This window comes from Bactrocera neohumeralis, chromosome 2 (assembly GCF_024586455.1).
Source record: "Bactrocera neohumeralis isolate Rockhampton chromosome 2, APGP_CSIRO_Bneo_wtdbg2-racon-allhic-juicebox.fasta_v2, whole genome shotgun sequence".
Lineage (NCBI taxonomy): Eukaryota > Metazoa > Arthropoda > Insecta > Diptera > Tephritidae > Bactrocera > Bactrocera neohumeralis.
In genome coordinates this window covers 16613061-16634384 of record NC_065919.1, presented here as the reverse complement: position 1 = coordinate 16634384, position 21324 = coordinate 16613061, and the positions used below count along the sequence as shown (strand labels likewise).

Genomic DNA, 21324 nt, shown 5'->3' with positions numbered 1-21324 from the left:
AACAGATGAAGATGGCTACCTTGAGGAACGCCTGAAGGAACATTGATTATGTCAGAAAAAGTATCTTTAAATATGACTTGTTGAATTCTATTACTAAGATAAGAAGCAACCCATTTTAGAAATATTGGTAAGTGCAAGGTTCTTAGGGCGAAAATATATCGAAAAAATGAAGAAAAACAAAAAAGACGAACGTGATATATTTTATGGAATTTTATTCTTTGGCTAATGGAGAAAATATCTACGCTCCCTACATGTACATATGTATGCTATAAGTATGTGATTATTTTCTTATCATTGAGTTCTGTATTGACTTAAGTTTTACTTCGCTCAATGTAGTACTTATATATATGTGTGTGTTAATGTATATATGTTTAAAAGCACGATATACATATACAACACATATACTGTATATTATAAATATTGTTCATGTACCCACATAAGTGCATATATATTTACACTCTTATAAACTGTAAAATTATGGCACTTTAATAAATTTTAGACGGATTACAGTCTGTAATTTAGTTACCTAATTAGACATATCTATATTATTATTATACGCTGAACAGACGGTGAATAGACTCACAGTAATAAGAGTAACAAGTGCTTTCCGAACTAAATCCAGCGATGCAGCTGAATTACTAGCTAGTATGCCGTCCATAGACATCCAAGGAGACGTATTCACGAGTTTATATGAGCTATCAGCGCCAATTACAGAAATCCATTCTATAGAGGTTTACAGTTTGGGATATCAATGAAATTCTTTACACCTGTGAAATTACGTTCGATGTCATTATGTATGCAACTCGATTTCTTTTGCATGGCCACCAGGGGCGCGCTTGCAGAAGTCCAGACGCTGAACCCAATTTTTGACGGTTTTTAAGAAGAAAACGGCCGATACTGCTGCGATTTCACGTTCGATATTCGTACGAAGTTCATCAATTGTCGCTGGCTTGTTGACATAGACCATATAGTACTTGACAGAAAATAGTCTAACGCACGATCAAGTCGGCCAATTGACTGGGCCATTTCGTGAGATAACACGTTCACCAAACTTGATTATCAATAAATCGATTGTGACATTCGCTGTGTGGCTTGTGGCGCCGTCCTGTTGGAACCACATATTGTCCAAGCCCATATCATTCAATTAGGGCCAAAAATATTCGGTTATCATTGCGCGGTAGCGACTCCCATTCACAGTAACATAAGGTTTTGATCATCACGGAAGAAGTACGTGACAACGCCGGCCAATAAACCACACCAAACCGTCAAACCGTCAAACCGTATTTATTTCGGGATGTAATATGGACTCATGGAGTACGTGAAGATTGCTGCCTTATCAATAACGTATATTTTGCTTATTGACGAAGCCGTTCAGCCAGAAATGAGTCTCATCGCTGAAGATGATTTTTCGATGAAAATCCAGAACATTTTCAAGTTGCTGCTCAACCCAATTCACAAACATACGACGATTCTGGTGGTCAAGCGGCTTCAGTTCTTGTGTCAATTTGATCTTGTAAGAATGTAGGCCAAGATCTTTTCGCAAAATTCGCCACAATGACGTCTCAACGCTTAAGAACGACGTCTGAGCGACTGATTTGGGTCTTCCTCAATTGGTGCGCTAGCGACAGCGATGTTCTCAACACTGCGGGCACTTCTTTGTCTCACTGGGATCACTCATGGGTACATTTTGTAATGTGCCTGTGGATAAAAATTTTTCCACTAGACGCTCAATTGTTGATCTGACAGGACGATTATGACGTGCATAAATTAGACTTTAAAGTTGAGGTCACTCATTCCGAATTTCGGTAGTAAATTTTGATAATTTCCACACTTTGTTAGATCGTATATCTTTCCATTTACATACTTTATAAATGATCAGCTTGACGAGCTGAGTCCTTTTAGCCATGTCCGTGTGTCCGTCTATAAATGCGCAAGAATTATTATCAAAGACAATCTCCAGTAAATGCATTATCCAAGAAAATTTCTCTGTTCACACCGCTATAGCTGTGATATCAACTAACTTGAAAAGTCTTTAAGGAACTTTTTCTACTTGTAAAGGGTATTATAGCTTCATTGCAACCGCTTTTAAATTTTTTTCTTGTTTTCTAATTGTTTTACAGTTCATTATTTTCAGCACTTATTTGTAAGAAAACATGAAATTACTATTCACATATGTAAATATGTATGTGCGTCATGCGCAACAAGTGCACGTAAGGGAAAAAAGCACCGGTGGGTCAAATAAGCAGCCAAATCCGATTGAAATCCATGGAATATAGCAGAGCGTCAATTGTTTTTTGTTTTTGTAATGAATATGCAATTATATTTAGTGCAATTAATATTAATTAAAACTACACTGTCGCATCTAGAGTAGCTCCGTATGTATACCATATTAGTGTGTGTTTTTCAGTGCAGCAGAGGGCTGTAATTATAGGCTATGCTAATTTAGTTCACAGGGTTTCTCAGTAATTATACATAATATACTGATAACTGTAATTTTAGTGCTGCAATTATTGCTTATAAATTGCCTTACTTTAAGCATTTCCTGGAATTCTCTTTAAAGAAAAACAGCACTTTGAATAAACAAATACAATTGTTACAGGGTAAGCGCAAATCAAACTCGAATAACGGTAAGGCGGTTATAAACCCAATGCCAAAGTAGTTTCTTCAGAGTGATTTGTAATTCGTCACTATATTCTAATTTTCTTTCAGATGTGATTTTTTAAAGCCATACCCATCAAATCGGCTGCTAAAACAAAGACTACTAAGAAAATAGTAATTCTTTATTCATACTTTTAATATTCTTAATGTATTAATCAAAATCTATGCTGTCCCCCTCGAAATAACTCCGCTTGGCCCCAATGACCGGAACAGCCTTCAATGCGCGTAGCGATTCACGTTTAATGGCTTCCATTGACTCAAACGGTCGTTTGAGTTTGTTGCATAGTTAGAAGTGACAAACTCGGGCGATATAGGTTGAAAATCAGGCCAAAATCTCACGAAGAATCAATGCAGTATGCGACGGTGCAAAAACCAAAAGTTGTCGGTCCATAATTCCGGCATTTTTTTATGAATAGCTTCGCGCAAACGACGCATATCACTTACAGAGTATTCATGGTTGGCAGTTAGGGCCGTGGGTAGGAATTTTGAGTGCACCACACCTCGATGATCGAAGCAAACTGTCAACATAACCTTGATTTATGACCAGTTTTGATGTAGTTTTTTTTGGCTACGCTCAACTTTGCCACGATATTCGGCCGATTGATCGTCTGTTTTCGGATCGTAAGCATAGATTCTAGACTCATTGTCAGTTATAAAACGTTTGATCATATCCTGGTATTCGGAAAGTATTGTTTCACGGACGTAATGTGACGCTGTTTTTACGAAAAGAATTGAGTAATTTTGGAATCAGTTCAATTTTTTTAGGCCCAATACTGATCCTTCCGATATTTCAATCTCTGACTGTTAATCGTCGATTCTCAAGAACCAATTCCTTTATTTTATTGATGTGTTGATCATCAGTTGATGTTGATGGCCGTCTTGAATGTGGTTCTTCGCAAGCGCGTTCTCCACCCTCAACCTAAAAAATAAATATTTCTACGAATAGATTTGCGCGCGAAATTTAAATTAAAAAGTCTTACTAGTTTTTGCCCACAGTAGTACATGCACTGGGTCGTTCTTAAAGTAATTTCGATTGATGACAATAGCTTGCATTTTTTCGCAGCCAACTTCATTTTTTTATTTCTTTCTTCTTCTTCTTCTTTACAGGCGTATACACTGCTTACGCGTTTATAGGCGAGTTAATAAAAGCTCGCTAGTTGTTTTTTGTGTTAGCAAATTGGCGCCAGTTCGAGAAACCACTCTAGGTACTTCTCTACCTGATCTCCCTAACGGAGTGGAGGTCTTCCTCTTCCTCAGTTTCCCCGACAGATACTGCATCTAATAACTTCAGAGCTGGTGTATTTTAAACCATTCGGATGACAAGACCTATCCTGGGTAGCCGCTGTCTCTTAATTTTCTGAACTACGAGTATGCCAATATCGCCGTATAACTTGTACAGCTCAGCGTTCCATCTAATGCGATATTGGCCGTGGCCAACGCGCAAAGGAAAATAAATTTTCCGCAAATTTTTTTCCTTGAAAACTCGTAACGTCGACTCATCAGATGTTGTCATCGTCCATGCCTCTGCACCATTTAGCAGGACGGGAATAATGAGTGACTTATAAAGTTTGGTCTTTGTTCGTCGAGAGAGGACTTTGCTTCTCAATTGCCTAATTAATCCGAAGTAGCACCTGTTGACAAGAGTTATTCTTCGTTGGATTTCGAGTATGTCGTTGTTGTTGGTGTTAATACTGATTCCAAGATAGAAGAAACTATCTACGACTTCGAAGATATGACAATCAACTGTGACGTGGGGGCCAGTTGCGAGTTCGACAACTGTTTATTTGATGACAGGAGATATTTCGTCTTGCATTCGCTATCTACCAGACCCATTTACTTTGTTTCTTTATACCGTCTGGAGAAAGTAGAACTAAGGCCGATGATAACAATATCTTCGGCGTACGCCAGTTGCTGTACGTTCTTATAAAAGATTGTGCCTTCACGATTTTGATCTACAGCACGAATGATGGAAGATCGAAAATAAAGTAAAATAAAGTCGTTGATCGATGCAAATCATAAAATCTAGGATTAAAATCGAAGCTTGGCAAATAGGTTCCTCAAGTTTTTTCGGAACGAAATTTTAATAGTCTCGTTAACGACCGAGTTTGAAGATTTGCCAAAAGCTTTTGCAGCTTGAATGGGATCGTCTAGCACAACCAGCTTCGTACTCTACATTTTCGGACTATTACATGTACCGGTCTCTGCGAAATTTTTTGGACGGACTTCACCTCAAATCAGGACATCAAAAAACAAAATTAGTTTTCAGCATTTTATTTGACATTTGGTAAATGCTTAATATCAATAGAAGAAACATCCTTTATTTCATGTGAATAATCGACTGGTACGTTAGTTCGCTCTAACTGAATTTGTGGAATAATTTGTTTAGCAAATATGTCAAATTTGATGTCTTTAGTTCCGACTTCTAAACAAGGCCTATCTTCACAGCAAGTAAGAAGAAAAAATAAATAAATTTATTTCATAAAATAATTAAGTGATAAAGAAATATGACCCAGTGTAGTATAATTAGTATATTTCCATTACTAACCTTCTAGATGTTACCGTTATATATTTTATTGTAGGCAATTTCTAATTGACAACACAGCACCTTTTAATAATACCGCTGTTTAAAAATAAATAACGGTAATATAAATATAAAAGCTAAAAATATTAAATTTATTAAGCCTGGAACTGATAAGGCATATCTTTTGCTATAAGAATTTACTCCAGCAGAGCGGCCCGAAGCGACTTGTATGTACATATGGCACGATAATCAAAGCACAAGCAGTGACTGTTTTGAGTGAATTGTGAGTGACTAAAAGTGGCTGTGTGAGTGAGTTTCGTTAAGTTTAAACGAGTCGACTGAGCAAAAAATCAAACGGAACTCTTTTGTAGAGCGCTAATTTCATTTTTTCTATACAACAATTCATTCAAATGGATTAAAAATAAAAACAAGTTAAGAAAATATTCTTGTTATTTATATGGGACCAAACTTCACAAGCAATTTTCTTGTAATTTCGAAACATATTTATACCCTGAACAGGATATTAAGTTTGTCACGATGTTTGTAACACCCAGAAAGAAGCGTCGGAGACCCTATAAAGTATATATATAAATTATCAGTATGTTGAGCTGAGTCGATTTAACCATGTCCGTCTGTCTGTCTGTCCGTCTGTATATATACGAACTAGTCCCTCAGTTTTTAAGATATTCTTTTGAAATTTCGCAAACGTCATTTTCTCTTCAAGAAGCTGCTCATTTGTCGTAACGGCCGATATCGGACCACTATAACATATAGCTGCCATATAAACTGAACGATCGGAATCAAGTTCTTGTATGGAAAACTGTCACATTTGACAATGTATCTTCACCAAATTTGGTATAGATTATTTTCTAAAGCAACAATGTAATCTCCGAAGAATTTGTTCAGATCGGTTAACTATAGCATATAGCTACCATACAAACTGAACGATCGGAATCAAGTTCTTGTATGGAAAACTTTCACATTTGACAATGTATCTTCACCAAATTTGGTACAGATTATTTTCTAAGGCAACAATGTAATCTCCGAAGAAATTGTTCAGATCGGTTAACTATAGCTTTCATACAAACTGAACACATAGTTACTAAAAGAAATGCACCTGTGAAGGGTATATTAGCTTCGGTGCAGCCGAAGTTAACGTTTTTTCTTGTTTTATATTTTTTTGTTCACCCTAAAATATATATAGTATATGTAGATTACTGTCAGAACGGCATATAAGCGGAACGCTATTTAAACCCTATCTTAATTTCGATTTTGCTAACTGAAAGATTAATCTTTTGAAAAAGTTTAAGTTAGGATAAGCTTCCTCATTTAGACTAATGTGAAAGCAATTAAAATCATATTAGAACGAAATCTATTGGAAACGAATATATATATTATATGTATTAAATCCCATTAAAGAATTCATAACTGTTTTTGTAATAGCTCGATTTGTAACAGAACAGTTTCGAAATATGTGAAAATATATATTTAAAGAACTTAACATATACCACACCTAAACAATCTAACCAATATTTAAGTCAAGATGAAATAAAAAGCGCTAGTCACTCAAAAAAGTATTATAACGGATGATCTAAGTAGAAGGACTTTTTCGGCAGCCTTTTTTGACAGATTACGCGTGAGGCGAGTCTAGCTGTCATGTTATTTTTATTCAGTATTGTTTAGCATTTCATCATGGAAATTACGTCTGAACAACGTTTAACTTTATTACGAAAATTCATGTTCTGTAAAGAATGTGTTTCGCGCGTTTCACCCAACTTATGGGCAACATAATCGGTCTAATGAGCGTACTATTCGCAACACCATCACCTATCTTGAGACCCAGGGCTCATTATTGGATAATATTCGATCGAAGAGACCACATCCAGCACGCTGTGAGAAAAATATAGCAGCCGCAGCTTAGAGCATACCCGAAGACAGTGGAGAGTCTATTCGGCGCCGTTCGCACCAACTCGGACTGACGTATGGAACGATTTGGTGCATTTTACGTCGAGATTTTTAATTGAAAGCGTACAGCTTGTGCATGAACTGAAACCACTTGACCTCCCCGAGCGACATTGCTTCGCTCCATGGGCTCTTGAAAAGTTTCAAAACGATCCGACGTTTTTGAATAAAATTTTTTCAGCGATGAGGCCCCATAGTTTCATGTTTTAGACATCGCTTCGCTCGATGGGCTCTTGAAAAGTTCCAAGGAGATCCGACGTTTTCAAGCTAATTTTTTTCAGCGATGCGGCCCATTAATATCCCCCATAATTTCACGTTTTAGACCGGTCGGTTGAGCACCAAGATCGTGTGATGTCACTTTCCTGTGGAAATATGTAAAGTCTATATAGATTCGATCGAGGTCTTGCAACAAAACATCATGCATGCCATACCAGTTGAAATGTTCAAACGAGTAATTGAAAATTGGAATCAACAGATGAACCATCTGAGTCGTAGCTGCGGCCAACATTTGAAAGAGATAATCATCAAAAAATAAATGCCAAAGAATGTTCTTTCGAATGATAATAAATATTCCCAATTAAATTTTAAGTTTCTGTGATTTTTCTTCAAAAAAGTAGCGAACCTCGAAATGAATCACCCTTAATATTAAGGGGATATTAATTATAATATATTTTGCTTCTTAAAAATTTGTTTTCATTTACTTCATATCTTTCTGCAAGGCATTTTATAGATAAAATGTTTAATTATATATACTATATATATGTATATGTGTATACTTGTATGTACATATATACAAACAATTTTAGCGTTATTATTATTAATATCTATATTTATTTATGTTTTTTTTATTAATTTTCAAATTTTTATATAATAATATTATCATATATATCATTCACTCATTGCTCTGTCTTCTATTTTTTTGAGTCCGCAAATCTGATTTATTGAACCTTTCGTAAAATATATTAAATATGACCTCAATAGTCACAAATGATTTAAAATTCTACATTTTTAATTTAAGCCCTATGCATTTCCTTCGTTTACTTGTCGTGTCGAGTTTATTTGCTTTTATTTGTCAACACAAAATTTCATTCGATACTTATATATATTTTCCGTTGGGTGTTTGTTGGTTTTAATACATTGAATATTAAGTTTGCCACAAAGTTTGCGACACCCAGCAGGAAATGTCGGAGAACCTATAAAGTATGTATGGTATAAGTGATAAGCTGAATCGTTTTAGCCGTGTACGTCTGCCTTTTTATACGTGAATTAGTCACTCAGTTATTGAGATATCTGTCTGAAATTCTACATATTTGATTTTCTCCCCAAGAATTTGCATACTTGTCTGAACAGCTGACATTGTACCACTATATGAAATAGCTGCCCCACAAACTGACCGATCGAAATCAAGTCTTTGTATAGAAAAGTTCCTTATTTGACAAGATATCAACAAGAAATTTTGCATGGATTCTTGTCAAAAACAATGATGAAATTTTTGAAAAAAAAAATTTCAGATTGGACCACTATAGCATATAGCTGTCTTACAAACTGACCGATCGAAATCAAGTCTTTGTATAGAAAAGTTCTTTATTTGACAAGATATCAACAAGAAATCTTGCATGACTTCTTGTCAAAAACAATGATGAAATTTTTGAAAAGAATTTTTCAGATCGGACCACTATAGCATATAGCTGTCATACAAACTGACCGATCGAAATCAAGTTCTTGTATGGAAAACTTTTTTATTTGACAAGATATCAACAAGAAATTTTGCATGGCTTCTTGCCAAAAACAATAATGAAATTTTGGAAAAAAAATTTTCAGATCGGACCACTATAGCATATAGCTGTCATACAAACTGAATGATCACAATCAAGTTAAACTTCTCCATAATTTTTTTTTCTTATAAAGGAACCTTAAATAGACTTGAAGGTTGTTCATATCTAATAACGGGGCTAGAAGGAACTAGCAACACATTTTCCATTAGATTCGAACCGTTGGCCTCTTAGATTTTCAGTTTTCAGTTTTCATTATACATTTACATATTATATTTGCCATTAGAAATGCACCGGAGAAGCGTTTTATAGTTTCGTTTTTTCTTGTTTTTTAATATTTTTTCCGCTGCACTATTTATTTTGGCACACATAAACACACATATTTCCATTTCAATCTCATTTGCTTGAAAAAATTTAATAAAAAATAAAATGCAAATCAATTTACTTTCCATTTCATTGTTTATCTTTTAAACACATTTCATTAGAAATAAAAAAAAAATGCGAAACTGCTGCAATAATGCCAGTTGGATACAAAACACCGGGTGTTTTTTAAACACAAACTATTTTTTAGGCGCAACACATACGGTAGTTACTTCCTCTCCTCTCACTTCTCAACTCACAACTATCAAAATGTGCTCAACACACCTACAAACAGCTAATGTTAAAGCGTTAGAGCCTATTTTAAATAGCAGCTGTTAAAGCGCGCACAATTAAAACAAAAAAATATTTCTTATAACATTTTTCACTTTTATTTTGCCGCGCGTCTGGCTGCTAACGTTAAATTCGGTTTGAAAATTCACGCACAACTGCCGACTACTGTTCGGTTGATTGCCAGTGGCAATACGCTCTAAATGCCGGCTTTGATTTGCGATTTCCAAATTGCATCTTTCACTTTCATTTTGTATAATGCGCTTGTTGTTATTGTGATTTGCATTAAAACAGCTGATTTTTGTTTTGTTGTAACTTCGAAAAAGCTCGCCGCCAAATGCACGTGTTGTTGGAGCGTTTTGGGGTTGGAAAGCTTTCGAACTGTTTACATTTCACGAGCGAGAAATTGCGTTTGAGTTAGATTGTGTGTGTGAATTTGACTATCCGGTAGTAACTTGTATTTCAGCTATATGTCATGAGATATATACTAGAACTAGTCCGATTTTTTTCGGTTTAATTTTCTTTTATCTGTGTTTCCTATCAAATAAGTCCGAAGCCAGATCAATATTTAATAAAAGAAAAAAGGCAATCGTTTTGCACTCAATTTTAATAAAATCAGAGATTGATTCATCTTGCCTAGATAAGATTTTCACCAGCTAGATTAAAAGAAATGGTTTTTGTATCGTTAGCAACATAATCGAAATCTATAAATGTCTGGGCAATGATAGTTACAGGCACAGTAAACCTTAGATCACGGCGCAAACTTGAGTTATTATCTACTAACAGGCATCTGCCTTGCTCAACTCCGGAGCCTTGGTCTATCAGCGAACATATATATTTAAAAACTCCTTTAGCTTAGTCAATCCATCTGACAGCTTTTTTCCTTCTGTCCGCTTAAGTCACAGTACTTTGAAGTCAGATTAGCATTTTATAAGTATTATACTGATTTTTTGTGATTTTTTCCAAAATAGGTAGGCGGTTTATCAACAAGCTAAAGGGTAAGTTAGATATGAAGTATACTACTACAACTCCTAATCAGCAAAACTTGATGGTGGGCAAGTTTCGTAGAGAAGCTTTCACATATACTTCTATAATTGATTTACTGATAATGTATGGAGAATGGAGCCATGTGTAGAAGTTCACACAAGTGAGGAAAGTTTTCTGATCGCCATTCGCATGGGAGTGGCCAGCTCAAGCAGCTCACAACTTCCCGTCTTAGACCAAGTACTCTCTGTGTTACCAAAATAAATGCCTTCTTGTGAGAGACATCCCTCCCCGGGGTTTTGCGCTGGGTTTGAGAACCGCCACGTAAAAAAAACACCCTAAATTTAAAGAATAAAACAACTTGGGATGAGAGAGACCCCCTTTTGATGACGACCACTGCAAACTTAATAAGGACTACGATTTAAGGTCATGCACCTGGAATGTACGGTCCCTTAATTGGGAAGGTACCAAGAGTAAAGGCGTCATCGCCGTCCAAAAGGTGCAATGGACGGAACAAGGGCTGAGATGAGTAAGTCCTTGTGACATTTCGTGGAGGGAGAGAGACTTCGTCGCCGAGTCCTGGCATTCACCTCGGTGGATAAACGTCTAACAACAATCTACATCAAAGCGAAGTTCGCCACAATGTCAAAATCGTGATTGGCGACTTAAACATCAGGGTAGATAAAGAAGGTATTTTTGATACAACGGTCGGTAAATTCAGCCTCCGTGATGAAACATCCCCAAATAGGTTGAGGCTGATCGACTTCGCCGGAGCCCGAAATATGGTTATCTGTAGTAATAGATAATAGGAAAATCCCTCAAGCTACCTGGCTGTCTCCGGATCGAAAAGTCACCAACCAAATCGATCATGTTGTGATAGACGGAATATGGAATACGGATGATACGTCTCCAGTGTTTTAGACGTGCGTACGCTCAAAGCCGCTGTTGTGATATTCTGGTTTGTCCAATATGCGTTGCATCAAAGTTTTATAAAGGCAAGGTGATTTTTGAGCACTTTGTCCTCATATAGACTGTGTTTTCAGACTGTGATTTTTTTGACTTTAACCTGCTATAAGCATTTTTTGTAGTAGAAAATGTTTCTTGGTTTTCATGAGGAACTGGTTTTAAGCAGGTTTGGGTATCAAAAGGATCAGTCTTTTTCCAACAAAACTTTCGCAACTTCGTTACGAGAATCAAAATGGAATATTTTACTTAGTCTTTTATTGTTTCCAAAATCGGTGCTATTTAACAAAGATTTTCCAATATAGATTTTTTTTTCAAATAGTTGCAAACGAAAAAAAAAAATCTTACGTTTAAATTTTTTAGAATTCTATCTCAAAGGCCTGTGTAAGATTTCAAAAAGATCGGTTGAGTAGTTCTCGAGAAATCTTGCCAACCGACTTCAAAAAAGCAATTTCGAGAAAAACGGGTTCACAAAAGTTCTCAAGGCTGTATCTCCAAAAATATTACTCGAAACAACTTGAAAGTTTAGGACAATATTCATAAGGTGTTATGCTCATTGGCTTACTCAATTCATTATATAATATTAAATAACAAATAATAAAAAATATATCTTCAATTTTCAACAATTATCTGCCTTAAATACCCACCACTGTGCGAAAAGCTTCAACGAATAGCTTTACCAGAGAATTTCATTAACATTCTCTCGCTTTACATTAACCAAATGTTAGCACGAATGAATGCTAATGAAATGCTGTGAAAAGCTTGTTTGAGAGCTTGAATTTTTACAGCTAATACACAGAATTAGCGAGTGTTAATGAATATTGGCTCGCCAACAAACTTTTCATAGAATATGTTAAAGCGTTAAATTCCATGGCAAATTTCTGTTAACGCCGCATATTTCATTAACATTATCTGTTATTATTAACATACGAAATGTTACTATAACAGTAATGTTAGCAAACATATTTTCGTTTAACATGCTGTTAAATTTAATGAAAGACAATCGAGGCTTATCTAATCAGCTGCTGATTGCCACGAGAGTGGCGTTAAAAGGTAAATAAACGACTACTTTGTAACACAAAAACAAAAATATATAGACACATATGTTTGATGGCGCTTACTTGTGTGTTTATTGCCAATTTCACGTACTAGCTCCTCGGTGCGGTTGCGCAGCTCCGGCACTATGGAATACTGTGCAAATGTCAAATTCAGATTACGCATTTCATCGCCAAAACTTTTCATCATCAAATAACAGCTGTGCTCACCGACGGCATTACTTTGCCCATCACGTTCGTAGAATGCTATGGAGTTCGACCAATTGTAGCTGCAAGAAGGATGCAAAGCTTTAATATATAAATTATTTACTACTTTTTAAGTGGCAAGCAATGGCAAGTTTCTTCTTTTTGATTTTGTGTAAGTTAACAGAGAATTTTATTTTAAAATCGGCATAAAATTGCGCATTACTCTTACCGTTTCATTAGTTCGATTATCATCAGGGAGAGACTTTTAAAGCTGAGCACGCCGGGACGCACCAGCATATAGAACTCATCAGCACATGTTGTTTTCTGGTCTTCAAAACTGTCGGTGGCGCCACCTATGGATATGACTGGTGTGCCGTTGCTATTGAAGTACTTGGCGATGCGACTAACGGCGGCTGAAAGAGCACAAAGAGTATACCATATATTATATTAGGTTAGATAAACAGGTTAATATTCGTGAGGTCACATTATAAACCCACTTGGACAGCTAGAGACGCCTGTTCGTTGTGACCGTCGCCACATAGCGCCTTAAGCTTGTCACAAATTTATTGAGGCGGCTAATATCAATTCCAGTCAATTTGCCAGGTTCGTAGAAAATATGGCAATCGAGATGCTTTAACCTTGGCCAAGCAAAAGCTGAACATTGGAGGAGAAAGTGCCTAGATGGTTTTCCCTGGCACTTTGACAAGATGCATCATACAAAATCTTTAGCCGCGTTAGTGCCAATAGGCGAGTGTCTTACCTATCATTGTGGTGATGGACCTTTGGATCAATAGACTTTTGCAACAACACACAGGCTGCTTGTTGAGCTCGCGCGAGACTCATAGATTCATCGCACGAAGACAGGTTCGGCACACCGGTCCGTTGCCATCCTGTTGGGTTTTGGTTAAGTCTGCTCTTTTTTCAAGCTCATCGGCTTTACAGTTTTCAAAGATTCGGCTGTGAACAGACGCTCGGACAAGTTTAATATCGAAGCAGCGTTTTGCTACTACTGTTGAGCTCTTGATCCTGCCTTACAGGACACAAATATTAAGACCAAAGGCGGCAAAACTTGAGGGTATCACCTGTTGTAATGTTGCTTCTGTTAAAGGCATGTGTATGTTTCAGGTTAATTCTTCTTAGTAAAACTCGACAGGCTTAAAATTATTACTACAAGAAGAATATTTTCCAATTTCTCTTATCTTTGAGAGACCTTACCTACTTGCTTTCTAAACATTTCCTAGTTGTTCATTGAGTTCTAAAGAGTTGGCTCAACTTTCAGAAATAGAAGCTGTTCCTGTAGGAATGTTATTTAAAGAAGGGCATCCTTTGTATTCAACTCTAATTATTTCCTTTAAAAGTCTCAAAAGTTTCCCAAAGGAAGCCTTTCCGAAGAAACCATTTTCGACCTACGTTATATGCTAACGGGATATTCAAGCAGTGGTACTTTTTCAATAGCCTTCTTGGACAGACCACGCGGGAGTCATGTCAAGCTGTCATGCTACTTTTGTTTAGTATTCTTTGGCATTTCATCATTGAATGGCTTTTACGCCTGAACAACGTTCACAAATCGTTCAATTTTGATACGAAAATTCAGGTTCTGCAAAGAATGTGTTTCATGCACTTCGTTCAACTTATGGTCAACATTATCGGTCTTTTGAGACTACTATTCGCAACACCATCACCTATCTTGAGACCCAGCATTCATTATTGGATAATATTCGACCGAATAGACCACGTCCAGCACGCAGTGAAAAAAAAAAAAATAGCAGCCGAAGCTGAGAGTGTACACGAAGACCGTGGAGAGTCGATTCGGCGCTATTTGCAGCGACTCGGATTGACGTATGGAATGACTTGGCGCATTTTACATTGACATCTCAAATTGAAAGAGTACAAAATACGTCTTGTGAAAGAAATGAGTTTGCTCGACTTTTTCAAGCAATTACGCTTCGCTCCATGGGCTCTTGAAAAGTTAAAATAAGATCCGACGTTTTCCAGTAATATTTTGTTGATCGATGAGACCCACACCTGGCTTAATGGATATGTCAACTAGTAAAATTTCCGTAATTAGGACGAAGAGCAACCTGAAGAGATTCAAGAGTCCAGTAAAAACATCGTTGGGTATGGTCCATATTTCATCAAAAATGATGCCGGTGAGAACGTAACCGTCAATAGCGACCGTTATCGCGACATGATAACCGACCATTTGATGCCTGAAATTGATCGTGATCTCGGCGATTTTTAGTTTCAATAAGACAGTGCCACTTCCCACAAACCGCATGAATCAATGGATTTATTTAGATAACACTTCGGTGAGCAGATAATTTCGCGTTTTGTGGCGGTCGATTGGGTACCAAGATCGTGTGATATCACACCGTTATACTTTTTCGTGTGGGGATATCTAAAGTCTAAAGTCTATGCGGACAATGTCGCTTTGATTTAGGCCTTGACTCAACGGATGGACCATCTGAGACGTAGCCGCAGCCAACATTTGACAGAGATAACCTTTAAAAAATAACTGCCAAAGAATGTTCTTTCGAATGACAATAAACATTCCCCATTAAATTTGAAGTTTCTGTGATTTTTTTTAAACAAGTTGGGAACCTCAAAATGGATCATCCTATAGAATTTATCAATAAAAATGTCATCAGGCGTTAACGGGCGGAAGATCGAGGGTAACTTTCAAAATCTTTTCAATTAGCCTGAGGTCTTCTAGACTTTGCTACTCTCCTTGTTATCATTATATTTCTAAGTGTGTTTTCATCAGTCCACTCACATCACTATATTCTGAATGCTCTATGGAGGTATATCAAAATTTGCAAGACATAGTAAAAGCTCATTCCAGTCGGCAATCCCGTGCTTGTCATCATACAACATTTTTAGGGCACCCACCCAATATCAATAAATTCTCTCTCACACCACTATCCCCATAACAAATCATTAACATTACATTAATATTTAATAAATCAATATACGCCCCACAAAACATGCCATACACACTACGTACTCACCTAGGGCATAATCGCAAACTGGACCAAAGACAACATGTGCACAATTCTTTACGATGCCGTCCATGGCCTTAATAGACGCATATGCTGCATCGCATTTCACATCGCCCGTCATCCATTCCAAATTCAACTGCGGTGGCAATAAACTATTTTCGCGTATATATTGGTCGGCCAAATGCAACACTGGCATTGTGCGACGCAACGAAGCCGTGTAGGTGTCATCGTCGGGCAGCAATAAAAGTGCGCGCAACGTACAGTCGGGACCGTCCGGTGTACAAATGGCTTCGCAAGCGCGAGCGGACTCCTCGCGGCAAGCGGCACGTACGTGGGGCAACGCGCTTAGCAGATACAGCAGCGTGTAGGTTGTTAATAGTTGTGTAAGGGGGTTGCGCCAAGGTGGTTGCAATGCTTGGGCAGGAAAAAGCCAATCACGCCAATTGCGAAACTGTGATCGACAGGATTTTGTGCTCAACGATTTGTGCTGGTTACGCGGTTGAACTGCTGTGTGGCACTTAGAGCGTGCTGCAGCTGGTATGCGCTTGTGATTTTGAGTAGGTGTCCATTGGCATTGAGTGTGGATCAAAATTTCAGCTCCTGAAATGCAACTACCGGCTTGTAGGCGCACTGCTGTTGTTGGTTGTCGCTGATCTGCGTAATAACCATGAGTGCGGTGTTGAGTTGGTGGGAGTTGGGCTTGCGTACCGCCGTGAGATCGATAATTTGTGAGCATTTTTTGTTGTTGAAGTTTATTTATTTGTTTTCGATTTTGTTTGTAAACTCCAATTCGTGGTTCGGCTGCTGCCGCTGCAGTTTCTGGCATGCTTGACATTTCTGTACCAAATTCTGTTTTCATTTCTGTTTGCAATTCTATTCTCATATCTGTTTCTATAATTATTACAAATTTTGTTAGCTTTCTCTCTGTTTTCCAAAATTAATTTTATTTATTATTCCGCGTTTGTGTAAGTACCTGTCCCGTTTTGATTTGCTGTTATTTTTTCGTTTGCTTCAACTTTTGTTTCTATTTGAACGGCTGCTTAACTTCATTTAAATTGCTTCCGCTGTGCCTTCTTCGCTTTCTCTTTCTGTTTCTTCTTTTGTTTATGTTTCAGTTTCTGCTTCTGTTCTTGTGTTTTCTTATTTTTCTGTTACTTCTTCGGTTCCTCTTTTTTCTTTACTTTGTTTGTTCTTATCCTTTGATTCTGTTTCTTATCCTGTTCCTTCTTATTTTTTGTTTCTGTTTCTTGTCCTGTTCCTTCTTATTTTTTGTTTCTGTTTCTTCTTCTGTTCCTGTTACTGCTTTTGGTTCAATTTCAATTTGAGGCATATTTTTGGTTTTATTTCTGCATTTCTTTCTTATTAGCTTTGTTTTGTAATTCTGTTGCTTTCTGTTGCACTTTCTGTTTCTGTTCCTCTTTTGCTTTACATTTGTTTTGGTTAGTTTCTGTTCTTTAGTTTTTCTTGAAACACTTTTTAGTCATACTGTTTAGTGTTCGTGCTTATTCTTAACCTACAGTTTACTTAGAGTTGAGTATATGCATTTTCTTTAGTATACTTGAACTTTTTTTGATTTTTAAGTGTTAACTTCGAGGTATTAAAATTCTCGCGGTCTTTTTCTATTATATTTCTATCGTTTTGTCCATTTTTGTCCATTTTTCCCCAATATTGTGTACTTTTAAACGCAACCTCTTCAGTTTTTTTGTTTCTCACATCTTTTTCTGTGCCGCGCTTGTTCTTCAATCATTCTCGAATCCTTAATTCGCTGCTTTTTCTTTGCTTTGGTTCAATTCTTCAGCCTTTAAAACAATACTGGCGAAGTGTTCTAATCAATGATTTATTTATATTATTTTCTCATTTACTCTTTTTCTTTTTTTTGGAACTCCTCCATTTCAGACTTCTGTCCTCTCCTTACATTACGTTGCTAGTAATTAACTCAGTGAAAGTCTGGAAAAGATAATTTAGAAAAATGAGTAATTCAATATTAAAATTTCAAATTTGCTAAGAACTAAAATTAATTTATACAATATTTATTCTAAGCAACTCTAGCTTGAACCAGCTGATTGATTTTGTAGCACAAAATTTCTGACCAAATTGCTGAAATTCCATCGATTCCAGCAAACTACTTCGTGACCCAAACTATCGGTGTGTAAAACACATTTAGTTATCTACCCATAAAAATCCGTTATCTTAACTGACGGCTCACTTTTGTCGTGACACTCAGAAATTCCAAGTTTCACTGAAACTCTTTCCGACAGCCGCTTCCGTCTCTTACATTTTTTACACTCGGAAGCTATAATCCCTTTGGGAGAGTCAGGCAATGCACTACAATGAGCAGTTAAAAATAAATGAATTCGTTTACGAATTGCAAAATCGTGTTAATGCAATTGTGCCAACGATGTGGCAGATAAAATGGCGTAAAGTGCGCCCCCTTCCACTAATCCATTGTCACACGGTGGCAAGCGACAATAAAAAGGTAAATTATTTTCGTATTATTTATTGCATGCCCTGTGCTTTTTTCATGTATGCGAGTTACTCAGACACGTACAATAAATAATAATATTATTTTGTTCTTTTGAGGGCGTTAACCACTGCAGCTGCTAGTTGCAAGTGCAAGTGTTTCCGTGCTGTGTTACTCTAGTGATGCATATTTACAGGCGTTCCTCGCTTAACTTGAATTTATTACAAAATTTTTCATTTAATTTAATTCCAATTGCTCGTTTCGCATAAATTTGCTTAATAAAAGTGTAAAGTTAAATGCACATGTACGTTAAAAGGCGGTTATTTATGCTTTTTACTTGTTAGCTTGCTGATATTGCAATGTTACGTATACGCCCAGTCGCTTTTAGCTATCACACTAATATATGTATGCACAATAGTGGGTGTATAATAGTTGTGTAAGTATATGCTAAAATATTCAAAGCGAGGAATTTTAGCATGAAAGTGGTTGCGTGCTTTTTAAATTTTCAATTCAGTAACACTTGTACAAATAATTTTTGAAGCTGTAAGGGTTTTTGTATTATTTTCAAAGATATTGTAGGTCATTTAATGCTGATTATACGCGGAACAGGGTATATTGAGTATGCCACGAAGCTTGTAACGCCCAGAAAAAAAATTAGGAGACGCTTTAAAATATATATTTAAATGTTCCGCATGATGAGCTGTGTCCATTTATCCATGTCCGTCTGTATATCTGTATAGTAGCAAACTATTCCCTTAGTTTTTGAGATATCGTTCTGAAATTTTGTACATATTCTTTTCTCCTTAAAAAGCTGCTACTTTGTCGAAATCAGCGACATCGGACCACTATAGCTTATAGCTGTCATATAAACTGAAGGATCAAAATCAGGTTCTCGTACAGACAACTTTTTTATTTGACAAGATATATTCACAAAATTTGGCACAGATTGTTGTATAAGGCAATGCTATAAGCTCAGAACAACTTTTCACATCAGGCCACTATAGCATATAGCTGTCGTATATATCACACGGATTGCACCAATAATGTATCCAACATTTGTTTAAATACGGTTCAAATCTCATATAGATTCCACTGATCTCTTTACATTAAATTATATGATCCCCTCTCACTCGGTAGGGCTCCAACTATCGAAGCTGCAACGACACGCATATATCTGCATGTCGGGTGCAATGCGCACTTGTCCGATGGCAGCACTTGAAGTCATGCTTGAACTCACACCAACTCATCTTTTGATCGGTCAGGCAGCCAAACACACACTGTTACAAATGATGGCAAAAGGGTGTGGCAGAGGTAAAGTAATCTCATCCCAACGGATAAAAGAGTTAAGGTACAATACTAGATTTTCAAGATTACCCTTGCCAGCAAGACTGAATGGAAAGATTATATTCTCGAACCACTGCTTAATGTACAATTAAGTGGTACTCTGACGACTCGAAATTGTCGTAGGGAATCGGTGCAGTAGTCGCAGGACCACGCACCAAACTCTCCATACCTATGCGAAGTTTTCCGAGCATTTTTCAGACAGAAATCTTTGCCTTAAATTGATGATTAGAGATAAACCTCCACTACAACTATCACAGCGAACGTATAACTATGCTTAGCGATAGTCAAGCGGGACTTAAATCAATCTCCTTGTGCAGGAGTGTAGAGAACGCTTGAATAGCCTAGTGGAACGTAACCAAGGGCACCTCATCTGGGTGCCCGGTCACAAAGATATAGCCGGCAACGAACAGCCTGATTAGTTCACCCGCTGAGCAGTATCCACTTAAATGACAGGACCTGAACCCTTCACTGGGCTGGACCCACATACCATAAAGAAGCTGCTCCGCAAGGAAGAAGGATAGGCAGAGAGACGTATTGGCAAAAACTATGGTACTAGGCATACGGCATTCCAATTTGCCTAAGGGGGGTTACAACCTCAGCAGGTTTAAATACGCAACCAACCTCCCTAGGTACAAACTCAGACTACTGGTCGTATTTTACACTGCCCGTTGCAAGCTGAAGAAGCGCTTTCACAACTTGGGCCTAGCTTCTTACGTAAATTGCCGGTACTGTGACAGGGAGACTGAAGCACCACAACATCTGCCAATTGCCTGCATAGCAGTCTGCAGACGCAGGTTAAAGGCCTTTGGATTTATACTTTCAAATAGAGATCACATCGCCTCGCTGGCACCCAGCAGCATATTGGACTTAATCCGTATGCTGGGGCTAGGTGGGTTATTGTCATTTAGCCATGCATTCCCCGTTTATCAATCAATCAATAATCTCCTTGCCCCCCGTTGCCATTATGTCGCGCATCCTATTTTGCTGTAACGTCTGTAAACGAGTATATCTCACTTCACTTCCAAATTATTTTATTTTATTTTTTTGTTATCTAGATAAATAATGGTTTGTCAAAAAAGTCTTGCGGTATTTTTATTGAATTTTTTTTTTTTTTATTGAAATTGAAATGAATTTTTGATGACTCATGCCCAGCTCTTGACCGATGCTACGGCTGCTACTATGCCGGTCTCTTTCGGCCAATTCAGCAATTTTATCGCAATTTTCGACGACAGACCTTCCGGAGCGTGGCGCATCTTCGACCACCTCTACACCAGAACGAAAACGTTGAAACCATCGTTGTGCGGTGGAAATGGAAACTGTATCGGGTCCATAAACTGCACAAATTTTATTGGCGGCTTGAGATGCATTTTTGCCTTTTTCGTAGTAGTACTGTAAAATATGCCGTATTTTCTTTTTATTTTGCTCCATATTTAGAACTTTCTTTAATTTAATTTTCACCCAAACTCAAATTGCTTGAAAATGCAAATTATTATCTGCAATGAGCAGCCAAAATGAGCAACAGCAGTTATTTTACTTAAATTATTTACTTTTTGCCTAATAAATAAACTAAGTAGAGCTCTCGCAACAAAATTTGGGACAACAGGCAGCCTTCCCCTTGCCAATAATCATCATTTATGCAAATTAGAGAGATGCCACTAAATTGGCGAGCACATGTGTATAACACGACGTCAAATGTTGTCGAAAAATATGCTGTACTTTCACTACTAATCAGTTGCTACTAGTAATGACTAGTACTTAGTTGGGAACTGTT

The 21324-nt window shown here is 37.1% G+C and overlaps 2 protein-coding genes across 5 annotated transcripts in view; one reads left to right on the top strand and one right to left on the bottom strand.

The window, feature by feature from the left end:
- LOC126762743 (F-box/LRR-repeat protein 7) overlaps window positions 1-21324 on the top strand; it is a 346320-nt gene that overhangs the window by 122846 nt on the left and 202150 nt on the right. The window lies entirely within an intron of this gene.
- Window positions 1-21324, bottom strand: part of LOC126762687 (atrial natriuretic peptide receptor 1) — a 188038-nt gene that overhangs the window by 122061 nt on the left and 44653 nt on the right. Inside the window, exons 2-5 of one of the 4 annotated variants that reach the window (XM_050479633.1) lie at window positions 17178-17695; window positions 15758-17147; window positions 12979-13162; window positions 12630-12832 (exon numbers count right to left, since the gene is read on the bottom strand). In XM_050479633.1, the coding sequence (XP_050335590.1) occupies window positions 12630-12832; window positions 12979-13162; window positions 15758-16631 (1261 nt within the window). In that variant the 5' untranslated portion in view covers window positions 16632-17147; window positions 17178-17695. Of the gene's footprint in view, window positions 1-9497; window positions 9716-12629; window positions 12833-12978; window positions 13163-15757; window positions 17696-21324 lie in introns of those variants that run through there. The other 3 variants (XM_050479624.1, XM_050479660.1, XM_050479666.1) reach the window with 3 other exon arrangements.